Raw genomic sequence first — 13,730 nt, 5'->3', positions numbered from 1 at the left:
GGCCTCTCTGTTGACTTAATTTGTCCTTAGCACATTCATTAGTCCTGAGTGAACGTAGACTCCTACTGGAGACAGGCAGGAGACTACTTGCCTGTAGTAGTCTCCTACCTGATCAGTTTATTTCCTTCAGCCATTAGACTGATGAACAATAGTTAAATGACTGGCATAACACAGACACTATCCACACAGCTACATAAAATGTTAAATAGTTTTAAAGAAAGAAAGCAAAACTGCAACAATGGCACAGTTAATCACCTAAGTTGCATCACAATCACACCTGTTGATGTGGCCAGCAACATGTAGGTAAGTGGGTAGATAGATAGGAAGGAAGAGAGGGAGTGAGAGACAATTTATATAGGAGACATCTTCAAGTTCTCAGTATCAAAAAGGAAATTTTCACAAAGTAAATAATAAATTTCTGGAAGTGTGTTTCATAACTATATCATCTCAGTTTTTTATCCATAACTAAATTTGTTGACAGGTTTGATTTGATTATTATGATTAGATTTTTTTGTGTGTAGGTGACTAGGGGTGTTGCCAACATCTGGAATAAATTTTCTGTCAATAGCCCTATTAGATGTATTCAAATTGAGAAAAATGTTGATATATTAAATATTTATTTTACTAGGGTATGTGGTGCCATCTTCAAAGGAAAAGCAAAAAAGAGTGACCTAGGTTATCACAGTGACCCATTTTATCAAGTGTGAAAAAATTCCATTAAATTTTGAGAGACACATACCGTTCAATGTCTTTAGATTTCATGATGTGGTTTTTTGCCGCTGTCACCTTCCATGATCCAAAAGTGAAATCCTGGTTACTGCTCTTGAAGCCATGCAACATCATTGCTAAAAGGGATACCAACAACAAGACAATTAGGTGATTTAAAAATGTTTTAGTGGCATAAAACAAAACTGTTTTGGTGAGCAATCCACAAAAGAATATTTCTTTTGCTTATGCATTTGCCCAGGACAGCATCAGGAAGGGTTTTATCTGTTTTATCTGTCAGTTGTCTCCTAAAAATGTTTGCCACTACTTGCATGAATGTGTAGAGGAGTAAGTTTCCTTAAGGGTGAGTACTGGCAGACTACTACCTGCTTTCTGCTACAAAAAAAATAATCAGATAACTGCTTGCATTTTAATTGGTTGGAGTGCGGCAAGGGGGCTTGCACAACTGCGTGCATATTTATATTTCAAACTTACAATTTTAGTGATTAATTGTGATTAAATGATTAATCACTAATGCCAGACTGTGATTAATCTGATAAAAAATATTTTATTGATTGATAGAACTAGTTCAAACTCACGTTTTATTGTTCTGATGTTGGTTTCAATCTGCTGAGCCTGATGGGCTTTCTGGAGGTCAGAAAGTTGCAGTAAACACTACATTTAGTCACTTCAAGTAAAATGGTAAATGGACTGAACTTATATAGCGCTTTTCCAGTCATTTTTGACCACTCAAAGCGCTTTACACTAGAGTCACATTCACCCAGTCGCACTCACAAACACATTTATAACACCGATACGCAGATCGGTAGGCAATTTGTGCCTCTGGGCAAGGCAATGCCCAGAGGCACATCGACATGTGGCAGGAGGAAGCTGGAATCGAACCTACAGCCTTCCGATCGCAAGACGACTATTCTACCAAAGAGCCACAGTCGCAGTGTGGTACAGTACTTTACAAATTAGTTTAATATGTGTTTTATTGGAAAAAAAGTACATTTCTAAATACTAATGTATTTTAGACAAACATTTTAGTTTTTAAAATAGATATTTCAAGTCTTAAAAATATATCGCTCGGTAGTGATGGGGTGTCAAGTGAGCTTTATAAGAGATTTGTAAAAGGTCTAGTCCCTTTAATGTTAATATTCTTTCAGAAAGTATTGAGCGTGGAGAACTACTCTAATACAAGCCATTAAGTGCTCTTATCCCGAAAGTTGGTAACGTCAAATTATTCATCAACAATTAGAGATAAATTTGTTTACTTAGACTTTCTCTGTCATCTTCATCGTGTCTATTTCTCAATGTCTGTCATCAAGAAAGCAACACACAGGATCAAAAAATTTCCGTCGTAATCTATTCTTATACCCATAAGTTTGTAAATGATAATAATGACACATTCAGTTGCATTTTATTTTCTTTATGTTGACGTTATATTCAACATGGCAAATGAACTAAACTTATACAGCACTTTTCCAATCATTTTGACCACTCAAAGCGCTTTACACTAGAGTCACACTCACATGTATACACTGGTAGGCAATTTTAGGTTAAGTGTCTTATTCAGGGGTTCATCAACATGTCGTAGGAGGAAGGTGGAATCGGACTTATAACCTTCCGATTATCACAACACAATTACTCTACCCACAGAGCCACAGTCACTCCTAAACAGTCGCCCCCAAAAAGTCAATAAGTAACTTTTCCAACAGTGGAAAAAAAACATAACTGCAACTAAAGAGTAAAAAAGCTACTTAAAATAAAAACTTAGGCAGGGCAGATAAAGCCTGGTGCCCTGCCAAGCTTATAATACACTGAGAAAAAACCTGCTTTATTTTAATTTTACATTTTTATAATACATTTGACTCCTTAGAGCATGATTTCATCTATCAGGCCTTAGAAGAATTTGGTTTCAGTCAATATTTTATAAAATCTACTCAAACGTTTCACAAGATAACTGCTCAAATAAACTTAAGAATGGCACCTGTCCTAGAATTTCATTATCTGGAGGAGAATGAAAGTGTTGCTCTGTTTCCCCATATTTATCATTAATCACAGCTCAATTTTTTTGCAACTATTACTCTTTAAAACAATGTCTGTGGCATCTCAGAATTTTGCTTATAGACAAATATGGATAACTCAAGTAACTAATACAGTTACTACAGTACAATACTACAGCTTTTCAGAGACCCTGATCAAACACCCAGTCATTAAGCTCATCCAAAATTTCTCTGATACTTCAAGCCTCAAACTTAATTTAAACAAATGTGAACTGCTTCCCATTTTAACTTGTAGAGAAACTCATCTTTATAATAGTGTTGTTAAAGCAAAAGTTCCACTTTTGTGCTGTATACTAACAATGAAAAATGCTCAACTTTGACCTCATTATTGGTGAAAGAAACAGGAGAACTTAAACTATTGTCCAAAGCAGAAGGTATATCCAGGTAAACGTATGCTGAATTTGCATTAAATTTCAATGCCTCTACCTTCAAATTTATTGATAAAATATCTTCTATAAAGTTATGTGCCTGAATAACACACATTGCATCAATAATTCTGTGCTTGTAAACTCAATAGACTCAGGTGGCCTAATTCTTTTAGACTTCTCATCCCTAAATTACACATTTAAAGTGTAACTAACCCGCTCTGAAAGCAAAACCCCACTCCTGGCAAATTTTTAAAAATTTCAGCAGAGTGGACCAAGCCAAGAGGCACAGCCAAGTGTAGTGCTGTGAAGAACAAAATTTGCACAGAAACATAGAGACCCCTAAATAACCTATTTAGACAGTTTGTCAGCAAAACCATTTGATTTGGGGGTTAGTTTTACTTTAATATCAATTGGATAAAGAATGTTTTATTGTGGAATTTTAATCCTAATTATATTTTATCTAAATTTGGTGTACTTTCATTTTTACTTATGTCAAGCAGTAATATAGAAAAACCTCCCCTAAAACTTGCCAACTAAGTTATTGTAAATTCCTATTTACAATAACCACTTTTTGGCTAAGATCCACTACTCTAGACTCCATTGGCAGCGTGCTTTGCACCACTGCTTTGCATTACACTTGTTGATGTATCACATGTGTCAAACTCAAGGCCGGGGGACCAAATATGGCCCTCCAAAGCTTTTTATGTTGCCCTCTGGACTCTAAAGGAACACATAAATAGAACCGTCAAAAAAGATGACAGTGTGCTTAAATATTATTTCATCAATCAAATCAAAGCAGTTTTTTAGTTTGCTGCCAAATTACATCAATCAGTTCCTCCACTTTCTTGCGAATTATTGTGGAAATTTACATAAAAATCAACAAATCCCTGTGCTAATGCATAATTGTAAGTTTATTGCAGATTTTGGGCAAAATGATGAAAACTATTGGATCCACGTATTTTTATTCCCACTTACAGGTGGATGTATTTCTTACTTCTACAAAGCAGCTGACTCATCCTCACATGATGTCAAGTTAAAATTCATAACAAGTAATAAAAAGTTGCATTTTTCCATTATAAGTAAGTGCAAATATTTCTAAATTGATTATTATTGCAAAAGAAAAAAGCCCTAAACAGCCACAAAATCATGGAGGGACTGAAAAGATGTTCAATATTATTTCATTTTAAGAATTTATTTACATTTTAACAGTTGGTTAATGAGTTTTAGCAATAGATTCTGGCACAACCGTCCCTCTAAGATCATTCCTTATCTTGATTTGACCCAAAATGAAATTGAGTTCGACACCCCTGGCTTAGATGCAGCTGCATGGGGAACCCATTCCATGAAGCTCTCTGTGCACTGTTCTTGAGCTAATCTTAAGGCCACATGAAGCTTGGAGGTCTGTAGTGATTGACTCTGCAGAAAGTTGGCAACCTCTTTGCACTATGCGTTTCAGTATCCGCTGACCCCGCTCCATCAGTTTACGTGGCCTTCCACTTTGTGGCTGAGTTCTTGTCATTCCCAAACACTTCCATTTTCTTACATTACAGCTGACTGGAATATTTAGGAGCGAGGACATTTCATGACTGGATTAGTTGCACAGTTCCACGCTGGAATCCACTGAGGTCCTGAGAGCAACCCATCTTCCACAAATGTTTGTGAAAACAATCTGCATGCCTGGGTGATTCATTTTATACACTCTGTGACCACGGAAGTGATTGAAGCATCTGATTCCGATCATTTGGATGGGTGAGCAAATACTTTTGGCAATAGTGTAAATATATGCCCAGTGCATTCCATTAATCTCGGCGCCCCCTGTTTCGTACACTGCATTTATAAAATTACTCAGAAATAAAAAATAAAAGATAAAAAATCGCACTGAACAGCTCGTTCTAGTTATACTATACTACCGCGTCGTGACGCGGAGCTGTCATCGTTCCAGAATGCCATTTCTATAGTTTCTTCGCACCACATTGTACTACCTTAAAACTTATTGTGGTGAAGCTCGCAAGTAAATAGTACATGATGATGGTGAAGTGGGTTCTGGCAACCCATTACAAAAACGGGAAACAGTTTTGGTTTAACAATCAAAAGCCACAATATTTTCAAGCGCTTCAGTAAGCATCACTTACTGTAATCAAAGAAATACCGAAAGTAAAAAGAGATACACCTAAAGCGGGCAAGAATATAGTTAAAGGTTACCTAACGTCCTTATTAAGAGGAGAGATCTGGATCTTTATCTTATCCCTTTCTTCTTCTTCTTTTCCCCGACCCTTCTTCTTCTTCTTTTGTGTTTTATTGGTAGATAGCAACCAACTTAAGGTGCATTCACCGCCACCTACCGGATTGGAGTGTGATCATCAACGATACTCGCATGGAATTTAATATTACGCACCTCCATGAAAGCAACAAATAAAACATAAAAGAATAAAAAATCAAATAATACGCACCACAATTGTGCGTATGAGTGTGCAAATTCACACACTCTCTCTTTTTCTCTCTCACACCGCTACACACACACACACACACACACAAACACATATATGCAAATGTATGTACATGCATACACACATACACACACACACATACATATATACTTTTAAATATAATTAAATAAAATATAATTTTTTTTAAAGTCTGATTAAGTGATGTCTAACAGATTTAGATTCATATCCTAAAATATTATAGAAAATCCTTTTCCCTTGTGTTTAGTATTGACTTTAAATGCTAATGTTCTTCTGAATATTTATCACATTCTAGTGAGACATGTTCCAGTGTTTCCCTCTGATTATAAAAATTACAAGTCTCAGTTTCATGTTTTCCTATTTAAAAAAAAACTACTGCTTCTCAGCATTTCTATGCTGTTTCAAACCTAATAAGGCTGAAAATTGAATTGTGTGCTGAAAATTCACATATTGTCCATTTTCCAATTCTTTCTCTGAGATAAAGCTTGTTTGGTCAATCACCCTCACTACTACTACTACTACTACTACTACTACTACTACTACTCCATCCATCCATCCATCCATCCATCCATCCATCCATCCATCCATCCATCCATCTTCTTCCGCTTATCCGGGGTCGGGTCGCGGGGGTAGCAGCTTCAGAAGGGAGGCCCAGACTTCCCTCTCCCCAGCCACTTCTTCCAGCTCTTCCAGGGGAATCCCAAGGGGTTCCCAGGCCAGTCGAGAAACATAGTCTCTCCAGCGTGTCCTGGGTCTTCCCCGGGGCCTCCTCTTGGTGGAACGTGCCTGGAACACCTCACCAGGGAGGCGTCCAGGAGGTATCCTGACCAGATGCCCGGGCCACCTCAACTGGCTCCTCTCGATGTGAAGGAGCAGCGGCTCTACTCTGACTCCTTCCCGGATGACTGAGCTTCTCACCCTATCACTAAGGGAGAGCCCAGACACCCTACGGAGAAAACCCATTTCGGCCGCGTGTATCCGCGATCTCATTCTTTCGGTCATGACCCAAAGCTCATGACCATAGATGAGGGTGGGAACGTAGATCAACCGGTAAATCAAGAGCCTCGCATTTTGGCTCAGCTCTCTCTTCACCACGACGGACCGGTACAGCGCCCACTTGACGGCAGACGCTGAGCCAATCCACCTGTCGATCTCCCGCTCCCTTCTTCCCTCATTCGTGAACAAGATCCCGAGATACTGGAACTCCTCCACTTGGGGCAGGAGCGCCCCCCACCCCCGACCCGGAGAAGGCACTCTATCCTTTTCCAGCTCAAGACCATGGCCTCGGATTTGGAGGCACTGATTCTCATCCCGGCTGCTTCACACTCGGCTGCGAACTGCTCCAGCGAGAGCTGCAGATCACGACCTGATGAAGCCAACAAGACCACATCATCCGCAAAAAGCAGAGATGAGATCCTAAGGTCACCAAAACGGATCCCCTCAACACCTTGGCTGAGCCAAGAAATTCTGTCCATAAAAATAATGAACAGAATCAGTGACAAAGGGCAGCCCTGGCGGAGTCCAACTCTCACCGGAAATGAGCCCCACTTACTGCCGGCAATGCGGACCAGACTCCGACACTGGTCATACAGGGACCTGACAGCCCGTATCAAGGGGCCTGATACCCCATACTCCCGGAGGACTCCCCACAGGGCTCCCTGAGGGACAGGTTGAACGCTTTCTCCAAGTCCACAAAACACATGTAAACCGGTTGGGCGAACTCCCATGCCCCCTCCAGGACCCTGCCGAGGGTGTAGAGCTGGTCCAGTGTTCCATGACCAGGACGAAAACCACACTGCTCTTCCTGAATCCGATGTTCGACTATCCGACGGACCCTCCTCTCCAGGACCCCTGAATAAACCTTGCCAGGGAGGCTTAAGAGTGTGACCCCCCTATAATTGGAGCACACCCTCCGGTCCCCCTTTTTGAACAGGGGAACCACCACCCCAGTCTACCAATCCATGGGAACTGCCCCCGATGTCCATGCGATATCGCAGAGCCGCGTCAGCCAACACAACCCTACAACATCCAGAGCTTTAAGGAACTCCAGGCGGATCTCATCCACCCCCGGGGCCTTGCCACCGAGGAGCTTTTTAACCACCTCGGCGACCTCGTCCCCAGAGATTGGAGAGCCCAACCCAGAGTCCCCAGACTCAGCTTCCTCAATGGAAGGCATGTTGGTGGGATTGAGGAGGTCTTCGAAGTATTCTGCCCACCGACCCACAACATCCCGAGTCAAGGTCAGCAGCACACCATCCCCACTATAAACAGTGTTGGTGCTGCACTGCTTCCCCCTCCTGAGACGCCGGATGGTGGACCAGAATCGCTTCGAAGCCGTACAGAAGTCTTTCTCCATGGCCTCTCCAAACTCCTTCCACACCCGAGTTTTTGCCTCAGCGACCACCTGAGCCGCATGCCGCTTCGCCTGCCGGTACCCATCAGCTGCTTCCGGAGTCCCACAGGCCAAAAAGGCCTGATAGGACTCCTAATTCAGCCTGACGGCATCCCTCACCGAAGGTGTCCACCAACGGGTTCGAGGGTTGCCGCCACGACAGGCACCGACAACCTTGAGGCCACAGCTCAGATGAGCAGCCTCAAAAATGGAGGCATGGAACATGCCTCCATCAGACTCAATATCCCCCACTTCCCCCAGAACGTGTTCAAATTTCTGCAGGAGATGGGAGTTAAAGCTCCGTCTCACAGGGGATTCCGCCAGACATTCCCAGCAGACCCTCACAACACATTTGGGCCTGCCAGGTCTGACCAGCTTCCTCCCTCACCACCAGAGCCAACTCACTACCAGGTAGTGGTCAGTGGACAGCTCCGCACCTCTCTTCACCCGAGTGTCCAAGACATACGGCCGCAGATCCGATGAAACGATGACAAAGTCGATCATCGAACTGCGGCCTACGGTGTCCTGGTGCCAAGTGCACATGTGGACACCCTTATGCTTGAACATGGTGTTCGTTACGGACAATCCGTGACGAGCACAGAAGTCCAACAACAGAATACCACTTGAGTTCAGATCGGGGGGGCCATTCCTCCCAACTACGCCCCTCAAGGTCTCACTGTCATTGCCCACGTGAGCGTTGAAGTCCCCCAGGAGAACACAGGAGTCCCCTGGAGGGGCACTCTCCGGTACCCCCTCTAGGGACTCCAAGAAGGGTGGGTAATCTGAACTGCCGTTTGGCCTGTAAGCACAAACGACAGTCAGGACACGTCCCCCCACCCGTAGGCGGAGGGAGGCTACCCTCTCTTTCATTGGGGTAAACCCCAATGTACAGGCGCCGAGATGGGGAGCAACAAGTATGCCCACTCCTGCCCGACACCTTTCACCTTGGGCAACTCCAGAGTGGAAGTACATCCAGCCCCTCTCAAGGAGACTGGTTCCAGAAACAGAGCCATGTGTCAAGGTGAGACCGACTATTTCTAGCCAGAACCTCTCAACCTCACACACTAGCTCTGGCTTCTTCCCCACCAGAGAGGTGACATTACATGTCCCAAGAGCCAGCTTCTGCAACTGAGGATTGGACCGCCAGGGTCCCCTCCCTCGACCGCCACCCATCTCACAATGCACCCGACCCTTTTGGCCCCTCTCACAGGTGGTGGGCCCATGGGAGGGTGGACCCATGTTTCCTCTTCGGGTTAAGCCCGGCCGGGCTCCATGGGAAAAAGCCCGGCCACCAGACGCTCGCTGTCGTGGCCCCCTCCAGGCCTGGCTCCAGAGTGGGGCCCCGTTGACCCGCGTCTGGGCGAGGGAACACAAAGTCCAATGTTTTTACTCATCATTGAGGTCTTCGGTCAGTACTCAGTACTCATGAAATACAACATTTAGACTTGGTTCCAGTTTCAAACAACCAGAACTACTGCATCTCAGCATTTACATATTGTCACTTTTTCACTTCTCTCGCCGAGAAAACACTTTATTGGTCTCTTACATTCAAAACTCATGAAACTCAAAATTTAGACTTGTTTCCAGCTTCAAACCACCAGAACTACTGCATCTCAGCATTTCTATGCTGTTCCAAAGCTAATAAGGCTGAAAATTGAATGTAGTTCTGAGAATTCACAGATTGTCCGTTTTTCACTTCTTTCGCTGAAATAAAGCTTTTTGGTCTCTCACATTGAACTCTCATGAAACACACGATTTCTTGTGTAATAATCTTGTGTATTATGAGGGTATATATAATATTTATATAAATATATTTATGGTTATATCTGCATGGAGTAGCTTGTCAACAAATAACAAATGAGCTATTTCCCGTTGGGGATTAATAAAATATTCTATTCTATTGGAAAAATGTATTTTCTGTCTCAACGTCATAAAAACTTAAATAAGTTTAATTTCCTCTAGACCCTTACACAGAGTCATTTCCTTTCGTCAGTTGAGACCAAGATTGAGCTTTTCAAAACTTTATGTGAATTTGGTGTAAGAAAAAAAAATAGATGTTTGGAAATGGCCTTTATGCCTAACGTTATGTTTGGTCGAGGATCTATGATGCTGTGGGCTTTATTCTAGTCTATAAACCAAGACCTTCTTAGAGTGAATAGTGTCATTAACTGCAAGCTCTGTCAGAAATTGAGAATTGCTCATCTTTGAATTCTGTTTTTACAACATAAGAATTGTTGCAGGAACATATGTGACTGGATATTGGGCAGCCAATTGCAAAATAAAGCATTAAAAACAATCTAGGATGATGTACTGTACAGAAATTGGGCAAAGAGGAATGGATAAGAGTCATAAAGTCCAACATTGTATGTTATAAATGAAATCCAAGTGCTGTCCTGTTGGCATACGGGGAATGCACACATTAACAACAAAGCAATATTTCATATAAAGTAAAAAAAAAAAAAAAAAAAAAGCAAGCATTATTTAGATTTACTCAAATTGAAGGTGGGAGTTTGTAAATAATGATTTGGAAAAAAAAAAGAAGTATTTTTTTCCATATTTCTTACCAGGGATGCTAATAAATATTACCCGAAATAATATTTGATGGACACATTTTACAAATTTCTTTTTAAGTATAAAAGTCCATATAAGAAAACACACGTACCCTGATGTTGTCTCAAATCATAAAACTTTATTTTCTTGCAAAAATAATCCATCTCTCAGCAGGTCATTGACTGCAGACGGTTCTCTGGAAGAGATTCACGCTACTAAGATAAGGTTCACTCTAAATTAACCAACAAATCAAACTGCGCTCAGTCACTGGCTCCACATGGACTGTCTGCACGCCGATTAGTTGCAGTAGTTCTGCAGGTCAAAGATACTGCAGGGCCTGTGGCAGCACTGCTCGACGATGCCTGACCTCTTAACCATCATCTCCATCTGGTCCTTAAAGGCCAACTCGGCCACCTCGTTCTCACCGCCATGAGTCGACCCTGTGCCTGTCTTTGAAGGGAGGAACCCTGGAGGAGAAAAACAAAGAGAAGAAAGGGTTCAAATAGAAAATCATTGACTAGAAACACAGGGGGGGGGGAGTACTGATGCATGTTGTTGACTGGTATTAAACAAGAGGTAACAGTCACCTATCACATTAGTAATAACAATATATAAAGAAAATAACATATATTTTAAAATCCAACACAAGAAGGAAGCAGAACTGAACATCCTAACCTGAGTGGGACACAATGGATTCGCAATTTGAAGCCTTGAAAAAAGGGTTCAGAGGACCACAAATAAGAGCAAAGATAAGGATATTGTCACTTTTCTATGTTATTTGCCATTGTCGTTTTTCGCCAAAAGTGATTTTGGCAAAAAAATGAATTAGGTTATTATTTTAAGCAGGTGACTAAAATAATGGTCATCTGAGAAAGAGTCACAGACGACCAGAATAATTACATAATATATGCATGGCAACAAGGAAGAAACCCCTTGAAAAGCTTGCTTGGAACAAAACATGTTTATAAACAGATATAACATATTCACAAAAATAATAAAGGGATTAAAAAATACACTGCACATAAAAGAGCCAAATAACTGTTTAAAAATGTGATTTCCAACACAAAAGTCCTGCTTAGAGCATTTAGAGTTACTATTTTGTTTCTTTACTTTAAAAGCTGGGGGCGGGGGGTTACTTTTTTTTTTCTCCAACAAATAAAAGTGGTAAAATTTTGATGTCTCACCCAGGAGATGGTCCACATCCCTCTTGGGGCTGTAGAAGAAGCCTCTGTCCCCACAGACCAGGTAGAGAGCGTCAACCAGGTGAGAACCGCATAGATGCTGCGGCGGTGCAACGCCCTGGGAGCCGGGCCACGATACAACCAGTAAGACCAGCAGAGAGAAGGACTGAAGCCACAATGCTGCCATGCCGGAGGAGAACTGAAGACACACAGACAGATTCTTTAGACAAGAGCAGCAAAACAAAGAGGGGGTCATCAGGAGAGGTGGAGAAGAATCACTCACTTGTCGTGAGTCTAAGGAGGAGGTGAAGCTCTGATGAAGACTAAGAGCAAAGGCAGCTGAGAGCAGGTTAGTGTGAGGCAGAATGAAAGGAGTCGCCTCCTTTTATAACCCAACACTTCTTCAAACACAAGCCCAACCCCACTTTCTCAGTTCTTTAGTTTTACAATGGAAACATGCATCTGATGAAGCAATTCAAGGCATAAGTTCAAGATAAAAACAAACAGAAAATGCTCTTCATGTCACTTGTTTTATGTAAGCAAATACATATTTTAAAGGTAAATAAATGTAAGTCTGACTGAGTCCAAAAAGACTTAGAAATTATAATGATGGTGTGACGTCTGTGAACTAAGCTGCTGGTCAGCATATGCTCAGTACCACTTTGTATTTCTGATTGAGTGGTTCCAGCACTTACTAAAGCAAACAAGAGCTAATGAGCCAAAATAATCCAATCACCTCATACTGACAAATATTGATCTGCTAATAACCTTCTGCTCCATCTGCTGAAGTTAAAGAAGTTGAATCCAATCCCTTCCGAGTTTGGATTTCTAATCAGTTTTTATCTGATAAGTGTTTTTGTTGTTTTTCTTTCTGGGCTGAAATAGTAAACAAGATACAAATACAATTAGGACTGGCAATGATTGGGATTTGTTGCTTCAAAAATTGTTTATTTAGTAGTTTTATTAAGAATCTTTTCACCTTACCTTCATATTATAAGGAACACCAATAATGCTCTTCATGTCCTCGCTACATTTTTTAATTGGAAAAACCCAATTATGATTTAATTACACTAAATTAGTGAAAGATTAGTCTACACCAGGGACCAGTGAAATAGGATTTTTGCCTTCTACAACATATTTTTATTTCAAACATTTATTAAAAGGACAATATTATGTATTTTCCAGGTACCTAGTGCCACTTTATAGTACAATCAAGTAACTGTGTTACCTTCAGTTATTAGAAAAATGCTGCAGATATCAAATATGACTTAAAAGAAATTTTACTTCAGAATTTAATGCCTTCAAATGGGATCTCTATCTCTTTAAAAACTCCTGTTCTTTCTCAAATTCAGGATATCACATTGCTCCTCTATTAACACTTTAACGTTTTCACCAGAGTTTCACTGAATAGCAGCTCGTATAATGAGCTCAGAAGATGCGCAGTTCCACCAAATGTTTGCTAAATTTTGCTGACTAGTTTGAAGGAACTGAGTGAGAGAAGGGTGCTCTGTGAGGCTGAAGCTCAGAAGCATAGAAACTGCAGCCACCCAGGCATTTTGCACAGCTGAATAGCTTCCATAGAGCTTAAAAGATTTCTCAAACAGATAAAGAATCAAGGCAACTCTCCAGGTATATTTTTGATGAGGGAATAACATTATACACATAATGCAAATCTAAAAAAAAAAAGATTTTGCATACTGCTGGCCCTCTAAAGAGCTGGAATAACGTTGCTCAGAGTGAATCTAGTGTTCCTTTGCAACAGAAAGGCAGGCAATTCTATACAAAATGGATCATTTATTTGCGATTGTTTAAATCATGTGTGCCCAAAGTCAGTCCTCCAGTTTTCCTGCATGTTTTAGTTCTCTCCCTGAATCAAATGATGGCTCATTAGAAGGCCTAAGAACACTGACATGCTGAAAAGGTTCTTGGTACTACCAGGGAGAAAACTAAAACGTGCAGGATGCCGGCCCTCGAGGACCGACTTTGGGCACCCCTGGTTT

The 13,730-nt window shown here is 41.3% G+C and overlaps 2 protein-coding genes across 12 annotated transcripts in view; both read right to left on the bottom strand.

Annotated features, from left to right (window-relative positions):
- The window catches only part of tiprl (TOR signaling pathway regulator), a 48,072-nt gene extending 42,639 nt beyond the window's left edge, over positions 1–5,433 (bottom strand). For 9 of the 10 annotated variants that reach the window (XR_002753528.1, XM_023342932.1, XM_023342938.1 and 6 more), the window contains exons 1-2: positions 5,345–5,433; positions 740–845 (exon numbers count right to left, since the gene is read on the bottom strand). Coding sequence is in view for 8 of the 10 variants with exons in the window: in XM_023342932.1 (XP_023198700.1) it covers positions 740–843 (104 nt within the window). In the remaining 2 variants the exon portion in view is untranslated. Of the gene's footprint in view, positions 1–739; positions 846–5,344 lie in introns of those variants that run through there. The other variant, XM_023342936.1, reaches the window with a different exon arrangement.
- A 5,235-nt stretch (positions 5,434–10,668) lies between these two features.
- On the bottom strand, positions 10,669–12,102 carry ins (insulin). Of its 2 annotated transcripts, XM_005813801.2 has the most exons (3): positions 12,014–12,102; positions 11,734–11,929; positions 10,669–11,016 (listed from the first exon to the last, which is right to left on the bottom strand). In XM_005813801.2, the coding sequence occupies exons 2-3, from the start codon at positions 11,915–11,917 to the stop codon at positions 10,847–10,849; spliced, it is 354 nt and encodes a 117-aa protein (XP_005813858.1). In that variant the 5' UTR covers positions 11,918–11,929; positions 12,014–12,102; the 3' UTR covers positions 10,669–10,846. The 2 variants fall into 2 exon arrangements, with proteins under 2 accessions (XP_005813858.1, XP_023198434.1); XM_023342666.1 differs by lacking the exon at positions 12,014–12,102 and having other exon boundaries at positions 11,734–12,007.
- Between the last annotated feature and the right edge of the window lie 1,628 nt (positions 12,103–13,730).

The sequence above is a fragment of the Xiphophorus maculatus genome, chromosome 11 (genome assembly GCF_002775205.1).
Source record: "Xiphophorus maculatus strain JP 163 A chromosome 11, X_maculatus-5.0-male, whole genome shotgun sequence".
Taxonomy (NCBI): Eukaryota; Metazoa; Chordata; class Actinopteri; order Cyprinodontiformes; family Poeciliidae; genus Xiphophorus; species Xiphophorus maculatus.
Note: the sequence above shows the minus strand (reverse complement) of the source record. Positions and strands in the feature narration are given on the sequence as shown.

Excerpts from the sequence above, each read along its gene's own strand:
- ins (XM_023342666.1), bottom strand. The coding sequence starts at position 11,986 with ATGACCCCCTCTTTGTTTTGCTGCTCTTGTCTAAAGAATCTGTCTGTG. Across the intron at positions 11,017-11,733 it reads GGATGTGGACCATCTCCTGG|GGTTCCTCCCTTCAAAGACA; the intron begins GTGAGACATCAA and ends TTTCTCCTCCAG.